Below are 20,052 nucleotides of genomic sequence, written 5' to 3'. Positions count from 1 at the left end.
CGCAGAGCTCATTCCTCGTCAAAGCTCGGATGGGAGGTCGAGTCAGATTCGTTGACGCTTTCGAAAGGTGGATCGAAATGATGCAGAGTCCTCATTTAAGCACGCGAATCTAATCCGCGAAATTCCCCAGTAAGGGAAAACGGTCCAGATCAGGAGACGATGTTCTACACGATGTCTGCTTAGCGGAAGACTCTGGTTGGACGTTCCCCGTGGTTTTCATCGCGCGATGCTCCCACCGCCCTCTAGAAGGCGATATCGATGTGAAAACCAGGAATATCACGAAGAATTTCCGTTCGCTTTCCATCATTCGGGTATTCCGGATTCCGTAGACGGTGTCGAGATCTTCCCGCCAGAATCGCCAAGGCATTCGCTCATGAGCAGATTGAAGTCCCATCGCTCGATAGCGCGACAGATAATCGTATTTGAATTCGATACACGAAATCTTGAACCTATGATTTTCATGTCTGGAAGCGCAAGAGGAACGGAATGATCACAGAATTTCAAGGATCTGTAGAAGCATAAGAATACCATGAAGGAATGAGATAATGAAGAATGGAGTGCATGCCTGAGATGGACCCTCGTGCCACGGTCACGAATGATGATAGCGTCATTTGGATACCAAGGGGAGAGATGTCGCGATCATGAAGAGCGCGAGCGAGAAGATTGATCAAATCTGGAGGGGCGGAGCTGGCGTTTCATTCGGTAGCTCGGAGCTGCTGATCTCCACGTACGCGGACTCTGCTTCAGGTTGATTGCGACCCAGCACTGATTCCGAATGGGATCCTGGCCGAGAACGATTGACCTCGCCTCCGTCGACCGCCTTGTAGAAGAAACACACGGATTTCTTCCCTCGAGAGATTTTCCGGGGGCATATCCGGACTCGGTTCACGCACCGTACTTTTGGTTTTATTCTTTCACTCGGAGTCCCTCTATGAGATGGAGAGAACACCCGCGGGGGCGATATTGGGCAGGAATCATCAGAAATGATTGAGCCCCGTGATATTCAGCTATTTAACGGTGACACTGTTTCGAATGATTACGCAAGAAAACAGGAGGACGACGCTCGCTACTCGGCGGATTGCAATGCCGGAGGACCGCGCTGTTGCTGTTTTGACCATCATGGATCGCTACGAGTATTTTCGTCGGGGAGAATGCATTGTATCTCGAGTGTGCGCCGCGGGATCGACGTTGATCCGAGGCTGAAATCCCCCAGAAACTTTTTCCCCGTCCATTGGAGTCAAGGACGCTCAGTATTCGTGTTCATTTTTTTTTCTTCACTCCGAGTCAACCTCCGATTCCCTTCCTCTCGAAACGTCTCTTTCTTGCTTCGGCGATGTCCCTCTCCGACCCTCGCTGGCATCCTCCGCGTGCTCCGGACGAGTTTCATACAGCGCGCGGATGGGCTCCGGTGCGCTGCTCAATAGTCATGATTCGCTCTAAAGGAGTGTGTGGAGTGCTCATTCTTCTGACGCTTAATTTTGGTGCCTGCTATGGATTCGCCTTTTCGTTCGGACGCCATCCTGGGCCTGGAGAGTGGTCCCAGTTCAATACGGCGTCGATGGATATGCCACACGCAGTGGCGTCGCGCGGATCACCCTTCTCGACGTCGTGCGTTCCGATCCCACACAACATGTCGCTGTGCCACGGCCTGGAATATCAACGGATGAGATTGCCGAACCTTCTGGACCACGACACGATCGATGAAGTTCTCGAGCAGAGTGCTTCGTGGGTCCATCTGAAAAAACTTAGGTGCCATGCCGACACGCAGAAGTTCCTCTGTTCGTTGTTCGCACCCGTCTGTCTGGAAACGCCGATCTATCCGTGTAGGAGCTTATGCGAAGCCGTGCGCACGTCATGCGAAAGTGCCATGCTCAAGTTCGGTTATCCTTGGCCCGAGATGGTGAATTGTGACAAGTTTCCCGAAGGCGATATGTGCGTTACCGCCGGAAGCAAGGACGATGGAGGTAAGCGCGGCATTTTGCCATGAGTCGCGATAAATGAAGGGGAGTAATCTGACCAGTAATGGACGGGACTGATGCCATCGCAAAAACTCGCCGAAACTTATTGGCAATCAGACGGGAACCCACCTGGAGGTTTTGGCAAATTGTTCCGACGACGATTGACCGCTGTCACTCGCATATTGATATTCATCGAAGAGGCACACCTCGCTCAGGAAAGACGAGCGCGAGTCGCATTCGGACCACAGTGCGCGGACCAACAGAGTCGATCAGGCCCAAGTTCATCGATTAATAACCCCGACCACGGGCTAACCCATGAGTTCGAGAAGGACGACTCGGCAGCGTGGTACGAAAGCCAGTCCAATGCTCCTGACAAATGGCACCAAAGATCATCTCTCGGGCACAGAATCCCAAGATGTCAACGAAGTTTCAAGTCAGCTTCATGCGGGATCTCTCAGAGAGGAAAGCTCTCGGATCCGCTCCCTCGAGTGATCTGCTCGGGACGGGAGCAAACGAGAAACTTAGCTGAGTCGCGCACTCCCTTTTCACACATCTGGAGGTCCTCTGGGATCATGGAAAGACTAACGAAGATCACCTCGGCTCCCCTCTGATCGTCTATTCGTCTCATTCCAAGGGAGATTATGCAAAGTTCCTCGAAAAGCCTTATGCCAACCTGCTACGGATCAAATATGCAGAGAGCGCATTTTCCGAATACGCGAAAGCTCTTGAGATGGCACGCCAGGGAGCGCCGGCATAGCGAGACATAAAAACGCGTAATACACCTCGCGTGCTCGACGAGGATCTCACGGAGGCATAGGAAGGAGAAAAAACGTTCGAAACAGGTGATATCTCTCATGAGCTGATAATGGTCGTATTGGCGACGGTGACGATTCGCTTCAGTGGTCCGAGTCTCCTTCCCTCGGAGGATGTTCGCTGAGAAGTCATTGTTCTGGTTTCCCTTCCGGAGTAGTATGCTCAAGCGTTGTTTCTCCCGAAGCGCTGCGGATTATTCGCCGTCGCCGTCTTTGTACGAGAAAGGTCTCGGAATTCCTTGTTCCTGGAGCAGCACAGGCGACCGCAAAGCGTTCGAGCGCGCTTGCGGTGGCATCTCGTAGTGACGCATTACGCCACAGAACGACGGAACCTTGAAGGCCATTAACCCCTTTCGGGATTGTCTTTGGAAGAGCGAGCTCCCTCAACACGTCGAGGGAAGATGTCGAATTATTGTGTCTCGATGCGTCGAATGTCAGCCTCCCCGGGGTGACTTTCGATCGGATCCGCCCCAAGATCCCGTCAATTTCTGATCGGTTTCCCGAGCTGACGTATTTCGGATCGACCGTAGAGGGGTTTTAGACTCCTCAGTTGGACAGCACGCTCGGGGCGCTCAGCGTTTTCCGGTAATTTTCCTGAAATCGACGAAGCCATTCCTCGGGGTTGAGCCACGAAGATTCGGGAAAGAGGGCAGAGATTTGTCAATCGACGATTCCGATGCAGAGCGAGCAGATATCCTCCCTAATTAAGGGACAATAGGGAGTTGAGCAAGCATAGTATTCTGTTCGAAAGGGCAGCCAGTCGATGGAGCTTGAATAGAGCTCTGGGTGATCCAGTCGGCAAGGAGAAGATTGGGAGAAATCCAGAGAGAATTGCAAAGACGAACGAGCGAACTCGAAGCTCTCGAGAAAGAACAGTATCGTCAAGCTGAGAATCGCGACCGGAATTTCGTATGAGCGCAGCCGAACGTGAGGGAGACACAAAGGGCGAATTAAAGAGAAGCCGAAAAATAGAAAATCCAGTGAGAGGAGAGAGGGAGCTCCACTCTTGTGTCCCTCTCCAATCTTTCTTCTCTCCGCAAAAGGGTCAAAGACAAAGGCGGAACGACATAGACGGCACTCAATGAGGAGGAGAGAATATCTGTGATCTTCACATGAGGGAGAGCAGCGGCCGCGGAATACACAGAGCCGTGGGAAAGAAAATCAAGGAATATACTGTAGCGAACGGAGCGATGTACGAGCATAGAGGGAGTGGGAGGACGCGAGGAACCTCGTATGGGAAAGATGCTTCGAAAGGAAATTCTAGACCGTTGACCGAGACTGACTAGGGGAAGAAATGAGGGGGGGGCGATATCGAGAGATAGACTGAGGGGAGGTCAAGATAAAAAGGGAACGGAGAGCGAATGCGGTGGTCAGGGGAGGAAAGCCGGCGCCGTCCAGAATCGATAGCGCCTTACGGCTGCAGCTGTCGGCCAAGCGGCTGCCGTCCTTAGAGGAAAAGAAGGGGGACGACGACGACCGACCGATGGATGCTCGGAGTCACCGAGCTGCCCCTCCAGAAGGGCCCGATCGTGGGGGATACAAAATTGCACTGATCCAAAAAGTCGACGCGGAAAAAGCGCGCAGCTTTTCAATAGATCACTCTTATCTGGTCGTTCGTGTCGCTCATCATCCTTTGCGTCCACCTGCTCCGGTTGCCGCTCTGAGCCTTTCCGAGACTGCTCCCCGATCGGCTTGAAATCAGAGCTCGAGCAGGATATCGCACCAGAATCCTTCTCCGAACCTTTCCCCGGGGCCCGGCGAGATCGGCCACGGAGTATCGCTTAGGATCCTCAAGCTCTGAGCACGCACGCATATCGAATCACATATGACCCCATGTGCATGGTGTCGCGTTGACACGTGCGCAGAGTTCCGCTGCGTTATCCCGGAAGGTATGCTCCTTACCATAGCGTAAAATATGCACTCGAACTCCAACTATGAGCACCTCGGGAAGTCGGCTGCTCAGCGGAGAATTCGCCCCAGCGGGACGACAGCGAGAAGACCACCACCGTGAGACCTCTCAGGCGGGATCAAAGCTGACGTAAAACAGAAGTTCCCGTATCTTGATAGTGCTAGAGCGTGACGACGAGCGTATAATGCGAAGCTCGATTCATTGCCCAGGGATGGGCGCGTTGGCATGATTACGTCCTCCGCGATGCTTTTACGAATCAGAAACTTCCGCCTGATCGAGAGCTGGTCCAGCCAGGAAGCGAATGCTTCCGGGGCACTTCGCAGACTCCCACCGAGCCTTGAGCTCGAGCATTCTGCATAAGTAGGATAAGCGCTGAGCCAAGAAAATTAAGTTGTTCCCGAGTTTCGGATACCCGATCAAGGGACGCGGCGACAGGAGGAAGCTCCGCGTTGCTGAACGGCTTTCTGTTGAGCTCATGATCTCTCGACATCTCGTCTCGAGGGGCCGCGGCCGTTGCATCGCCTGAGGTCCACGTCGCCTGCGCGATCAGCTGGGAGTTCGGTTTCCCCGATGCTGGAGATGCAGCTTCTAATCTCCACATTTCAAGCAACTCACTCCGAGAATATGAGTGACTCGTTCTCAGAGCTTTCAATCATTTCTTTCTCAACCTGTCGCATGCTTGAGCTTGTCGCCGAGGAAGGTGTTCGAGTCTCGAAGGAGGGATTCCAGACTTTTCTCTCCGAGTGCGAATTGGGATCAGGATAGGGAAAGGGAATGAATTCTCGAATACCCTCGAAAAACGCTCATCTGGTCGAGCTCCACGCGATATCTCCATTCGTCATTTTCGCTTTCGATGCGAAACTCTGTTCTGGATTGAGCTTGGTTTGCGCTATCGGGACCGGTTAGTCGAGGTCGAACTTTCAATTAGGACGGACACGAATTCGTATTCGGTAGGATAACCATCGAAGAACTACGGAGCCTATCTGACCAGGCCGTCTGATCGACACGAGACAGACGTAGATAGAAATCAGATGGACACGAACACCGGGTGATCGAGCGAGAGATATCGAACACATTTGAGGGAGCCTCCGAGTCCTGTCGATGTTGATCCGTATCTCGCAGAAATATATGAGCAGGCAGCGCTAGGGGAGGGGAAAGAGAGCCATCCGCGGATTTTCTCGCCCGAGTGCGAGATAAGGGGTGATACAATAGTGGGGCGACCTACCGCGAATGGAAACAGCAACGGCTCGACCCGTGGCTCGATCAGAGCAACCGGCCCTTGTCGGGACCGTTCGCGAGCGTGTCGATTGAACTCTACTGACTTACATGAATGCGGTTCGGAGCGAAATGAAGAATATTCATAATTTCCGAACCTCGAGGCGGAAGTCGTCGACCTTTCAACGCTCTTGTAGCCATCGGATGAGCGGTTCTGAGTTTTCAAGACCAGATCTACGCTCTCGCGAGTTATTCCGGTTGGATGGGAGCGATGCATCAAATGAAAGAAATCAGTTTCTGAATTATTTTCATTTTGCTGCAGGCATCCGACTAGGTCGAGAACGATATTCCGATCTTTTTTCCCTTGGCTTCGACTTCCGAATGCGTCTCCCTTCGTAGCTCGCCCGCAGCTCCGTCCTCCGCTTTTGTTCCCCTTTTCCCACGGTCGGAGTCAGGAATCTCGGGAGGCTCTAGGGATGGGACCGCCGACTGCTATTTATTCATTCGAGAAGAATCCTAGAGGAAAAGATATCTTGCCATCATTCGAGCGCGATTCCTGTTTTGTCGTGTGGCTTCACTGCATTCCGAATTCATCGGAGAGAGCAATATTGGGATATTCAGACTTTGAAACCACGAGAGTTTTCTTGGGGAAGGCTCAAAGATGCGAATCGGTCTTACTCTGTCTCACTCATTGTCAGAGAAGTTTCAATAGGTTCTGATGAAGCTTCCAATTTCCCCGTGACTTGCTTGCCGATTTCCGGACCGTCCGACTCGCGCGATTTCAGGACAACAATCCACTTCGCAGCTCTGACGACCTCTTAAGTCCTCACGATACGACATCGGTGCTCCCCGTTTCCAGACTTCCGACTTTTCGGACTGGCTCCGTCCGTCGGCGTCGTCGGGAAGCACGAGACGTTCGGAGAAGGAAATATATTCGATTGAGGATGTTTCATTCGATCATTTGTCTCCTCTCAAGCTCGGAGTTCGGCGGGCGGACTCGGAAATTGACTCGGGTCGAGGAGTCTGCGAAGACCAGAAATTCGTGTTTAATCAGAATCGAGTCTGAACGAGCGGGGTCGAAGCGAAGTGGAGCTCGGATGACTGTCAGAGACGGTGATTCGCGGTGAACGACTTCGGAGGTCGAGGAAGTCCTCCTGATGGGACGTGTTCGATTTCCGCTCACGCTCGCGAGTACCGCTCGTATCTGCTTGTAACAGAGGAGATTCTTATCGCTGTGCGTACTATATGTTCGGCGGAGTGCGCAAGCGACATTCAGCTGTTCTGTTCGGCGATGACAGATGTCATGTCGCACTCGCTCCACCGCCGAGCGTAGCTAATGACACCAATGAGATCAAAGTCTATTGTGTGTCCTGCGAAGAATGGCTCAGTCAACCAAACAATCGCTCGCTCGACCAGACACTGAGCAGCCAACCGAGCGAGCGAGCGGACAGTTCTTCTCCGTCTGACACTGCTACCCCGGGATGTTAGTAGCGACCCCCGCGGATGGACACGCAAGCGAGCAAGCGTCGAATCGTCCGTCTGTCTAGCGTGTACACGTCTGTCTTCCAAGCCCTCGATCCGAGTTGAGCATTCCTCAGCTCCAGAGTCTATTCAGCGTTTCCTTTCCATACATGCTCACTCGCTCGGCGGCCGGGGCTCCAAAACATGCCTGACCCGGTCTGAACATGTCGGAGTTTTTTTGATGAAGCGGATCAGAAAACCCTGAACGTGGTCAGAAAATCGCTCGTCATTGCTCAAGAGCTTCCGAGATTCTCAAAGGCTGCGCCTGGAACTCGAAATCCCTCGAGATCCGACGACTGATCAAGTCGCTGTGAATGATCGCTCTTCATAGCTGAGTGTGCATATCAATGAGTCGTACACATGAGCTCCGAACAGTTGATGGAAAGCATGACCGATTCCGCCCTGATGGAGAGGGCGAGCGTTCATTTCCAATTGAAACGCTCCGGGGGCTGGGAGGAAGCGCGAGGTCGATTATCCCGACTCCGTCACCCACAAAGGAGCGGATGAGCGGAAGCGATAAGCGCCTATCGAGTCTCACGATAGCACAGGACCGTATGGGACGTATAGGCCTTTCGGATCAATGCCAGGAAACCGGGAGACATCATTCCGACTCTTCCAGGGAATGAGCTTCACAGCTAATCGAGAGGGACTAGGTAGTCTGCCAGTAGTCTCGACCCTCCTGATTGGGCGATAGCTTGCAGGTTTCGCTCTCTCCTGACGACCGAATATCGGCTGGAGAGTCGGTACATACGACCATTGCTCCGGGAATCTGCGGTCGGCCCGCTTATCGTGTCAGTCGGTGGCTGGTCGACAAGCAAAAGGGAGAACAGCATGGCCATCGAGTCGTGATGAGCTCGGCCAGCCGGAAGAAAGGATGTCGTGTATGTATAAACGAGCGCGAGTGTGTGCGTGCAACGGCAAACATACCCAAAGGCTCTTTGAATCGATCCTATGGGACCCCGGCACTTTGCCGCTTTGGCTGCTCAGCGTCTCGTGACCAGCGGTGGAGCCAGCTGCACAAGGCCTTGCAATGTGTGTCTGTGCATGTATGTATATATTTCGCTGATTCTCTTGCTTATAAGTCTATTCGAGCTCGGGGCTCAGACTTCCCCATGTGTCGGGAAGCCTCGGAGCGCGAGAATACCCGAAGTCGAAATAATTTCGAGGGACTTCTGAGGAATGTCTCTCCGACCCGCGACTCATCTGTCCGCACGCAGGCATCCGCGTCGATTTTCACCGATCCGTCGGATCGGTTCTCCCGATATCCCCATCTGGCGAGTCGAGAGCGTTCGATTCCAGCCGGCACGTTCATTTTTTCCTCGGGCTCGCTCGGGCTATGGCTGGCCTTTTCAATTTTCCCGTTTATAGGGCTCGTCTCTTCTATGGCAGGGTCCGTCACTTCCGAGCCCCTCGCTCGTGTAGAGCTCCTTCTCACCCCCCTCCTCCCTATTTCGTTATCCCATGCCAGAACGACACCAATCCATGCTGTTACACCCATTTCGTCCAGCAGTAGCTCTCAGCGAGTCCGAGTCCTCCCGGCAATCCCTCGCGACTCACGATCTTCGCTCGCTGCCGATAGTTCGGTATAAATGCCCTATTAATCAGCCGAGAGCTGTATCGACATCCAGAGGAGGAAGCTCTCTTTCCCGTTCCTCCTTACAAGATTATCAGCCGCCTTCAACGTCGCGACGCAGAAAAGTACAGCGAGACACGTCAACGTCGACGTTATCAGAACAACGGGTCGACGCACACGGATGCGTCAAGTGGACGACGACGTCGTCGTCTTTTGAGCTTTCTGAACGCCATGTTCGTTTCTTGCTCGCGCGAACCCTCTCTCTCTCGCTGGTGGGAGCCGGTGAGGATTCTCTCTCTCATCCTCTGCTATCTACATGTCAAGACGCCAGCCTGTGCGCTTTCCCGTGTCGTCCGAAAGTTGACGTAGCAGCACGGGCGGCCCGCTCAGATAGTTCTACATGGCTGTCGCATAGAAACTCACACACATGAACGGCACCCGATGTCGTCGCGTACGAGAATAACAGACAGAATTTAATTAGTACAAAAATATTAATTTCCGCTCGGCGGAGATGGGGAAAAATTGCACGCGGTGGATCGGCAGGTACATGGGCGCCTGAAACAATGTTCAATGGCCTTGTGAGGGCACATCATAGGGTTCCCTGGATTCCTTTTGGCAGGAAAGCGTCGGTAAAGAATTCCATCGGAAAGCGGCCCGATCGGGGAAAGGCAGAATTCGTGATCGATTCCGCCGATCATCCGCCCCCGCCTCCCTAACGCTGATTTGGGAACAACATGTGGGAATGAGGGCTAGCTTTTCCCACTTATCAGGAGGTCGGAATTCCTTCGCTGACCGACGAAGTCGCGGGTCGAGACATTCATAAGAGCAGCAGGTCTAAACTCTTCCCCATGAGTTCGCGAGATGGAGGACGACTGTTCCCCGCTAGCGGTCTCGGGACGGGGGTATAACCTGCGTTCGGCATAGAGGTCGTAATGTATGCAAATTCGTGAGAGGTTTCAGGATTTTTCTCGCCGCTAAAATGGAGCAGTTCGTTAGCGTATATGTGGGTATTCGAATTCAGGCTCACGGTCCCCGCTCCGCCGCCGTCTGATGGAAACGTGGCGAGTGTCCTGTGGGAAAAAACGAGGGTTCAGCGAGAGACCTCGAAAGTCAGCACGGTCGAAAAGGAACGTCGAGGCGCTCTTCGGGGACCGCGCCGACAAACACAAGTTCCATGCTAGCGTCAGAGGTCCGTGTTGGAACGTGCAGCTCTGTATCAGGGTCAGCGGTCCTCAGGATCAGATATTCCTATTGAGGACACGACATGAGGAGCGGGGAGGGATCGGGCGAGTCAGGAATATTCGGTGGGCTAGAGAAAACATTAAACGCAGGATGAACCCGTCGGAAAACCTGTTCTAAAAAATCCACTTCACCCACTCCACTTTTCTAGAGTGCTGCTGTCGCTGATGGCTCGCTGCCGCGACTTAGGCACCGCCAGCGGTGGCTTCCCTGTACATATTGATAAATCGATCGTTTTCGGACTATTCGGTCCAGGGACGGCTTTCTTTTCAATGTTTTCATTACGGCCCCTTACGCTCACCGCTCAGCGAGTTTTCTTTCGATACGCCTCCTTTCTGGCCGCTGATCATATTAAATGCAAATAAGATTCTATCCAACGCCCCGTCCTCTCTTTGCATAACGGGGCTGTTGACTTTCGGATGGCCGACGCACGACAAAATTAGTCCTTTCCAAGAACTTTCTATATCCACGATCAGATCACCACGCCTCCCCCTTGCCCTATAGCTCCCGAATCCTCCGTCCTCGCCATTGATGGATTGGTGAATCTCCTGCATGGTGAAAGTATCGGAACTTGTTCGCTTTGAGTCTAATCCTAACATTCTCTGTTTTCAGAGTCGGCAGTCTGCAGGGCGTGCTCACAGCCCGCAAACTCCGAAAGTTTGCTGGACAACTATTGCCGTGCAGACTTCGGTGAGTATCGTTGGTCAGAAATCGCTTCAGGGGTCCTGAATGTTTTCATTCGTGTGGACGTGGTTTTGGCGAGTTGACCGGGTTCATGATTGGCGGCACTTTATCATTTACGACTTCCAGAGAGGATACTCCGCGGAATAGATGACCTGAAAAGTTAGTCCATAGCCCCCCAATCCCACTCTATTCTGGAGTTTGCCTGAACAGGGACCAAAGCAGCGCTGGGGGAATCGTCTATCGGGAAGAAAGCTTAGACGATTGAGGCTAGCCCTGCGTCTGCCCACCCTGAATCGCGTTATCTGATATCCGTTGATTTCCCACGAGTACTCCACTCATGGCATGCAACCCTCCAGAAGACTGGAATCGATAGGGAGTCTCCTGCAGTTGATATAATCAGTCAGATTGAACGAAGCGATATCGCATCCTTGTCACAGTGGAACTCATCTGTGCCCTTCTCTCCGAGCGACTCATTCGAGTCCGCGGGGCCCAAAACGATTCAAAGACATGCGTGGTATATGACAAAGGGGGAGTAGCGGCGAACGGAATAGGAGACGGACAGAGATTAGGACAGACTCGAGTCGAATGCGATTGGGAGGGGGCGGGAAAACATCGAGACACACGAGGAGAACAGGCCAAATCAGGGGGAGGGGAGAATGAGTTTAGCAGGACGGCTAATTGAATGATACAAGTTGTTGACAGACAGCTGTTCCTGACGGATACTTATCCTCCCTTTCACAGTGATCCGTGCGCGCGCCCGGCGGGCGAAGGACGGTACTGTTCTCCGGACAAAAATGAGCCGTATCTTCAAAGTGACAGAGACGATCATTTCGAAGAAAGATCTCAGAAGTCCCGAGTTTAGGAATGCGAACATGACGCAATGCTGCTCCGGACTCGACCGGAAAATCGCCAAGAAAAATCCACATCTCCTCTTAATGGGTGAGTTTACCAGACGAACAGGCAGAGTCTTAGTAGAGGTCTCCTCGTAAGTCTGCCGATATGCTTGAGGGATCCGCTCTGTAGACCTTTCTTCAAGGTTCGTTATCAGCGCGGGTTGTCCATTTTCTGCTGACCTCGGTGGGCCACGCCACGAGATGTCGTTTCGGCTTGTGATTCCCCCTTTCCCTCTCTCCCATCTTCGGAAGCCGGATCTCGGTCAGCTATCCATCCTGGTCCTCGCCCGAAGTTCGAATGGCCACGAATATCATTTTCGGTTTCCGGAGCCTCCTGCACCAAAGGATAGGGCAGGCCTGAGGAACGGCAGTCGCTTCCGAAGCCTTCAGCCCTCAGAGCTATCTCGACGGGCGAATTCGCCCATTTCCAAGCTTCCCAAACTTGATGCATCAGGGAAGTTGCTGCGTCGACTCGGGTAGCGCGAGATGGAAGAGAAGTCGCCTTTCAGGTCGATTATTATCGGAGTTGTCCTGGATTCTCCCAACCACCTCAGCTCGGACCTCGGACGCAGCATGACTCCGCAGTTTTTCAAACTCTTTACGTCAAGCGGAGAGACGATTTCGGTTTCATTCTGTATGCCGGCGGATATAATGAAAATCTTGGTCGACCTTCGTGTGTGCTGTGGGGACGAGGAGTATCATGCTGTCTTGAAGCTCGAGCTCTCTCAAGCGGGAAAATATCCAGCACGGACGGTGATACCTGACGGAGGAGAATGACATGGAGGTCGGAAATTAGCGAGTCGGATATCGGGAGAACATGAGGAGTCAGGTGGCTCCTCGTAAATCATGACATCGGCCAGGAGGGGTCGCGAGTCGCGACGTCTAGCACATCGACTCAAAGTCGCTGTCGCCCGGATCGATCTCTTCGGGCGGCGATTTGCTCGGCAAGTCACCATGTGTACATACGATCCAAGAATTGGCGAGAATACTTCCCTTCTCTACGCATCACATTCTGACGCTGAAATCGAGAGATTCTCAGTTTTACACGACCCGATTATTGAGAATAATCATTCATTTTTGCCGTCTCCTGTTCATTCGATCATTGAAATCGAGCGCGAGACTCAATTCGTTTTAGAATCTTCAAGCATACCCGCACTCGGATATATGCAGAGAATTCATTCTGCGAGATTTTGACCTTCTCAGACCCAACTTGAAAGATTGAATCTGAGAACACGATAGCCAACGAAGCGAGTCTCAGCCGATAGATTGGGGATAGGACTGACTAGGCGGGAGGTTATCCTTGTTTCTCTCGAATTCAGGAACGCGCGACGGCGACGGAAACTTAGTTCCAACATTCATCATGGAGTGGAAGCGAGGTTCCGACGCATTCAAGAAAGCGATCAAGAAAATGCAGAAGATAAACTGCGCTCATCCAGCCGTTGTCGGAAACAACCCGATCGACCCAGTGACCGGCAGGAAAACCGAGTCCGCTCGGAGGGATCGACAGCCCGACTCGAACGGCGGTAGCCAGGAGAGCGACGACGAGGACTCGATGGAAGTTAAAAAAGAGCAGCCGAAGATACAGTTCGATCTGTCGGAAAACTTCAGACGCGAGATGGAACTGCATAACATCGCTGCGCAGCAAGAGAAGGCTCGGGAGGAGGAATTGGCCCGCAGGGAGAAACGTCGCAAGGATCGCCGTCGTAAACTCGAACGCAGAAAGCCAGAAACCCCCAGAACCGACGAGGACGCCGAAGGTTAGCTCATTCCCATCGTGTCTCCGGTCGATATCCGATCGTTCTGAGCAGGAATCGATCATATAACATTCCTTTCATTCGTTTCAGTAGAAGTGAGCTCCGAGCCGAAAACAAGAACTCTGCCCCCGAAGAGAAAACCGACATCCACAACAACCGAAGACGCGGCGGAGGACGTCCGCGAGGCCGCGACTGAAGCATCGCACCCAAGAGGAGGTCAGCCCTTCCATGACCTGACCTATCATAAAACAGGAAACGGTGAACTGGAGATGGTAGTGGAGCCCCCTGCGGAAAACACCGACGAGATAAAGATCGAGAAGAAGATCGACCTCCCTCTCGAGCATCACGGCTCGCATCGCTCGGAGGGGCATCGTGAGTCTCCACGACACCACGACGCGCATCTCCCGGGCCTGAAGTCGCACGGCGATGCTCATCCGAGTGACCACCATCAACAGAAACATCACATCGAAGCTCACGAGGATCACGCAGTCGCACGGCACGATCATCCAACTAACCACAAGGAGCATCACTCGACAGCTCAGGAAGGAGGTCCGACCACACATCAAGAGCATCCGAACAAAGAAGTTCCGCTGCACCGTGAAGACGACCCATCGGCGAAGGTTCATCACCACCACCATCATCACCATCACATCGAGGAAACGGCCGAGATTGCGACGACCACAGAATCCGCGGCGACTGAAATTCCCATGCGACCGGGCGATGGAGAAGATGCCACCGCGGACGACTCCATCGCCATTCCCAGTAAAGACGAAATTCTCAAACTCGCCGGAGAGGATCCTTCACATCATAAAGCCCACCACACCCACCACCAACGGCAGCAACACGCCACCGTGAGGGTTATCGAGGATGACGACCTGGTCACCACGGAGGACGTGAGAAAACCTCACGAGATCCGACATGAAGAACATTCCAAAACTCACAGGGAGTACCATCATGAAGTCAAAGCTCCTGCTTCCGCGACACCCGAGGAGGAAATGTCGACGATGCCCCCAGTAAAAGAGGAATTCATCACGGTGCTGCCTGTCATTCCGGATGAAATGAAGGGCGAAGCTGAGGGCGACGCGACGGAAACTGATGACTTGACAACGAGCACTACCGAAGCCGTCAGAACTCTCCCAACAACGCTGACGACGACAACGACCACCACGACGACGATTGAGACAGCATCAGGTGAGCTGCCACGCCCAATGAGGCCCCTTGCGCATGTGAGAGCCGAATCCCTGGAAATCCCTCGTCGGTGAACAAAAACTCCGACAATGAGCCGTCAGTGGAAATTCTCCTCTTTCTACCTCCGCCGAACCCTAATTCGATAGGAACGATTCTCTCCCATTCTCGGCAAATAGCCTGATAATTCCCCTCGTGGCATCCAATGAGTCCTCTGAAATTATCCCAAGATCTGGGAATGATACATTCTTTCCCCCCTGAAGATGCGCCGGATGGACATCTGCATTGCGAGGTTCCCACCTCCTCGCATCGTTCGAAATTTTCGTTTTTCGTTCTCTCTCGCGAAAATCACCAAGGAGATGCTTCTTTGTTTTGCAGAGCCCCCGACCTCGGTACCGCGTCGTGGACGCAAGAGGAAGAATGGTCGCAGGAGACATCACAAGAAAAAGAAGAAGGAATACGACGTTGAAGGTGTACCCCAAGACGAATGAACATCCGCACCTTCTGCCGGGCAGCAGCGTCTCCGATGAAACGAGCAAGGAAAAAGGGCTGATGTGTTGTAACGTGTTGTAAATAAGTATTGCCGTACTCGTCATTGGGTCGTGTACAGTTATGCGGCGAGCGGGAATCCCGAATGAATTGTTGTTGCCAAAGTGAAGGGCTCGCTCTTCGTGCCGAAATGGCGTCTCGGTCTTTGGATTCGCCGCTGGTCGCACCTCCAAAACTTTATTCCAATGAACTCTCAGACATCAATTCGAAAGTTGCATATCACAGCGCGTTCGTCCGAGGCATCCTCGAGCTTCCGCGATAACATCCGACGGAGAACGCTTGAATTTACACTTCAACGGCGCTGAGCACACAAAGCTGTCTGAATGGAGCAGAACGAAGACGAGATGTAAAATTAAATGAAATACAGCTGGGCGGTAGTCGTCCAGTGAATTCCGGACGGTCGTGGCCTATCTGAATAGACCGAAATCTTACACTTATGGCGGACTCGGATTAAAAGGTGTTGGCGTTGGATAAGTCGACGACAAATATGCGGAGGATGCAGATGATTAATAAAAATCGTTCACTTAAGTCACCGGTCTCTTCTGTTCGCTTTCGTTCCCTCTATAGAACTCCTCAGTGACGGGTAGACGATGCGGCAAACGACGCGGGATGATGATTCTCCCGAAGTCGATAATGCGGGAAGTTTTCTAGGAACCTTCTGCGAATGCGGGTTTCCGCCGCCGCCGCCGCTGCTCAGAACCACGGGACCCGCATCGCGGAATCACACACAGTGTTGCTCGGTCGGCTCCTCAGCCCGGGGAGCTCAATCAATGGAAGTGAGACCTTTATTCGTCCGGCTGGTAGTTGACGCGATCGATGGCCTCGTCGGTTCTGCCGACCGGCTATGTTTCTCGACGATCGCGGCCGGTGATGCGACCGGAGGATATCGTCGTCGGAACGCTCCTCATTTCCCTCAGTCTGCAACCCCACCAATCAAGATAATCCAGAGTCGGAGGGATAACTCCACCGATTCTCATTCCTCAAGCTTCTGATTCATTAATTCCCATCGATGGGTCCGACGTCGAAATCCGGGCAAGCGAACGAGACGTAAGAAAAAGTTCCAAGCCGTATATACATATGTGTATGAGCTTCCGTGACCGTGATCTGAGATCCATTCCGTAGAGGAGATCGCCTCTAGGATCATGATGGACGGCCGTAGTCGGACCGAGAGACTCCGTGCAGTAATTCATGGCATTCTTGGCGCTCTCCGATCATCTGGGGAAGAGGAAAACACGGCCGCGGCAGGAATGGTCGATTGAGCTGGATCGGGATCCGTCGATGTCTCCCGAAGTCCGCAAAGGCTTCCAGACAAACAAGCGGGATTTATTTGCATCAAACAGAAGTGTTCGAAGAGTACACAAAGACGCTCCTTCTCGCCAGGGTGCAGGGGGTTTCTTCGGAAAGTATTCCCGTCTGCGCTCGTCACGAAAATACGATTCGCCTGAGGGAGCCCCGCTAGGTTCGGCATTGGAGCTCATATTCGGTGATAAACTGGAAACCGCCCCCGCGTGGACTAGCTTCCGACTGATATGTAGATATGTAAAGGAAGATGCTCAGCTCCGAGATTCTCGACATTCCCACAGGCTCACGCAGAGAGGAGCGGCAAATTTTTGGAGGGTATTTTTTTTTTTGAAGGTAAAGGATCGCGCCTGCGAATTCGAAATTCACCAGAGTTAAGATTTCCGGAGAGAGCTCATCCTTCCTGCTGCTCATCGAGGAAGTCCGCTCTCGAAGACCGATACCGCCCGTTCTCCTCCACGTCCTGCATCGACTGAAACCTTGTTGTCGTCAGCAATAATTAGAGAACGAATCGTAATCCAATCGCGTGGCCGGGCAGATTAGGTGTAGATCCGGCTACGGATCAGCTCAGCATTGGGATCAATGATTTTTCGATTCATCTCCGTCATATCTTCGATATCTCAGATGGGAGTCCCGAGAGCGTGATTGAGCGTGGCTGGAGGAATAAACCGGGGTCACTAGCAGAGAAGTGAACTCGGGAGCTCAAACTGTCCTTCCGTCAAAGTCGAGACCGAACTGATTCCGGAACGGGCTAGACAAAGCGGCGAACGACGAGACTTGGTCGGAATCGATGAGATCCAAATCAAGCTTGGAGTTCTACAGAGAATGGAAGGAGGGAGGCATGACTGCACGCGGCTTGTACACAAACGGCCGGGGCAGCGCACTGTTGGCATTGGCCCGTGCGGGAATGCTACCTACGCGAGCCCACCCCACGAAATACGAATCCATTGACCCGCATTGTACAAGATGCGGCGGTCAAATAGAAACCATACCACACATAATACTGAAATGTGGCTCGCATCATCACGAGACGGAAGCGCTCGTCAGGAGACTGGGCTTCACTGGAGTGGGTGATGGGGGGGAATGGGGGGACACGAAGAAAATGCTCGAGAAGGATGCTCGGGAGGATGAGACCCGAAGGATCCGCTGAGGAAACTCGCCCCTGGACCAGGGTCGCTCATGTAGACAATGAAAACGTGTAGACATTAGCGAGGATCAATAATTATTATAACCATAACCATCACGATCGGGCATCCACCCGGCTTCACAATGAGATTCCGAGGGCGGGTTGGGGGAGCCGAACCATATCGGTCGAAATTACACGAGGTCGTTCGACAACGTCGGAACGAATCTTATGAAATTATACTTCCTCGAATGACTCGATAATGGAATGCCCGTGATTCGCCCGGAGGCATCGCGGAGAGAGCCTCAGAGATCGTCACAGGAGAAAACTGAAGCAGATCTCTTACGATCACGCAGTTGATCCGCACTGCAACAACAGCGGACTATGGTATCAATCCGTCCTCTTTCTTCTTGAGAGACTCTCGGCGCGTTAAATGATTCAGCCCATCCAGTTCAACATCGATGAAGTTATCATTATTATCATTCTCCTCATCACATTCGAGTGTCGAGTCGAATTTCGTTTGAACTCACAGCTCTCAATCTGCCATCCAATGACTTCGCTCACTCATGCTAAGATTTCGCGAGATACGAGGTGTCATATGCCGACGGGGCAACCACGAAAGGCGCGATGCGATTTTTTCCACCTGACAGCTCCTTCCAAGGAAGTCGACGCGCCCGACGCATCAGCGTAGAAGGAAGCTCATGCGTCTAATTGAAATAGATGAGAAAGACGAAAAGAGAACATATTCATCTCCGTTTGTTCATCTGCACTCGCTAGTCTCAGGTGTCAGGGTTTCCGTGATCTTGGCGATTCTTTTCCAGGGAGACCGCGAAATCCACTTGCCTCCAATCATGTTAAAGTGGCTCACTGGCTTCCTTTGCAGTCAAGTAAATATGATCCGAGCTCCGACGGAGCGTGGCCGAGGCACTTGTACGTGTGTCTGACCAATGGATCGTTCCCCGTTCTCTCGCTCAATGCAGTCTACCGCATGGCGATCTATCCGACTATCCGAACCCCGTCTATCTTCGTTGTTTTGACGTATGGTTTCTCCGGTGTCATGATGCGACGACGGCGTGAGTTCTCATTCCTTAATAGAGACATCCAGTTATATTTTGCTCTCCCGTCGCGTGCCTTCGCTTGGTCATTGGAGCTCGATTATTGTCCGTCTCGGGTGGCGGCACTTGAGCGGCACAATGTCTTCCCTCTGTTCTCTCCTTGAGAGTCCGCTCTATTCGAGACACGTGCAATTGATCAATGGAGCAAATCGAGCGATTGATTGGAAAACCCACTCGTTTGAAGAATGATCCACCCGCGGCGAGAGAAATAATAATCCTACGGGTGTCGTTTTGTTTGTGAGTTTCTCCGACATGAGATGCGATCACCCATCAATTCTTCGAGCTAGCGTGCATTCTTTGGAATGGCCCGTGCTTGCGGGTGAGAAGTGGGCGAGAGGCCGCATAGTCGCTCCGCAAATGTTTCGGGCCGTCAACCGGGCAATTTCGAGGTCTATCCAATCAGAGCCAAGACTCGTTGCTCCAGAACTCTTTTTCCGGGCCGGGGATGGGATTGGCTAACTTATCGAGGATCTGAGCCAGCGCCGGAATGAGCTGATAGAGAGCAAATCCCGAATTCTATTCGGTGTGATTCTCAGACTGGATCCGAGGCACCGACGTTCGACGGCTTCCAGGGCAAGCACTGTCCCCAAATCGACTCGAGAGAAGCGACCGAGACGATCGGCGTCCATATTGTCGAATGGGATTTTCACGCCGTCCAGCGACATCTCGACTTCAATCAGACCGATCATTAAAGGCTCTGCCTGGCAATTTACGCACAGTACGACGTGCCGTATTTCATTAGGCTCTCAGTCTGTCCTTTAGGCTTGAAATCAATCGAATTTCAAATTTAGGAGCGCACTTTTGGGTAGGCTTCGAGTCCTTATTCTCCGCAAGCTTCGCGTTCTGAGACTCCTCTACAATCATCGCCTCAGTGGCAGATCACCTCGTATGCTTTAGACGCTGACATCTCGACATAGCCTCTATTCCCCGAGGCTGAGGGAACACTCTATTCCCGCGCACCGTCCCGGGAATGGTGTTTTGAGCGTCTGCTCCAGCGGGACAAAGCAATAAAAAATATTCCGCATGAAATGCGCATGAAAAACAGATTCCATTCCACTCCAACACGCCCCTCATAGGTGGTCAAGAAGAAATGTGTCTTTCTCAAAAGTAAGGGTGGATTCCAGAGTCGGATCTACACACCGTGTACGACTTACACTCTAGACGGGTCAAACTATCGGAAAAACACGGTATCAGAACAGTGCCGTGCTCTGGGGGGGGGGGGG

The 20,052-nt window shown here is 52.6% G+C and overlaps 1 protein-coding gene across 1 annotated transcript; it reads left to right on the top strand.

Moving 5' to 3' along the window:
• The first annotated feature begins 1,426 nt into the window (after nucleotides 1-1,426).
• On the top strand, nucleotides 1,427-15,717 carry LOC100898147 (uncharacterized). The gene is made up of 6 exons (XM_018638687.1): nucleotides 1,427-1,964; nucleotides 10,840-10,917; nucleotides 11,653-11,850; nucleotides 13,124-13,561; nucleotides 13,652-14,749; nucleotides 15,122-15,717. The coding sequence occupies exons 1-6, from the start codon at nucleotides 1,427-1,429 to the stop codon at nucleotides 15,232-15,234; spliced, it is 2,463 nt and encodes an 820-aa protein (XP_018494203.1). The 3' UTR covers nucleotides 15,235-15,717.
• Nucleotides 15,718-20,052: the final 4,335 nt, after the last annotated feature.

This window comes from Galendromus occidentalis, unplaced genomic scaffold (genome assembly GCF_000255335.2).
Source record: "Galendromus occidentalis unplaced genomic scaffold, Mocc_1.1 scf7180000075388, whole genome shotgun sequence".
NCBI classification, from domain to species: domain Eukaryota; kingdom Metazoa; phylum Arthropoda; class Arachnida; order Mesostigmata; family Phytoseiidae; genus Galendromus; species Galendromus occidentalis.
This window is presented reverse-complemented; position numbering and strand designations above follow the sequence as displayed.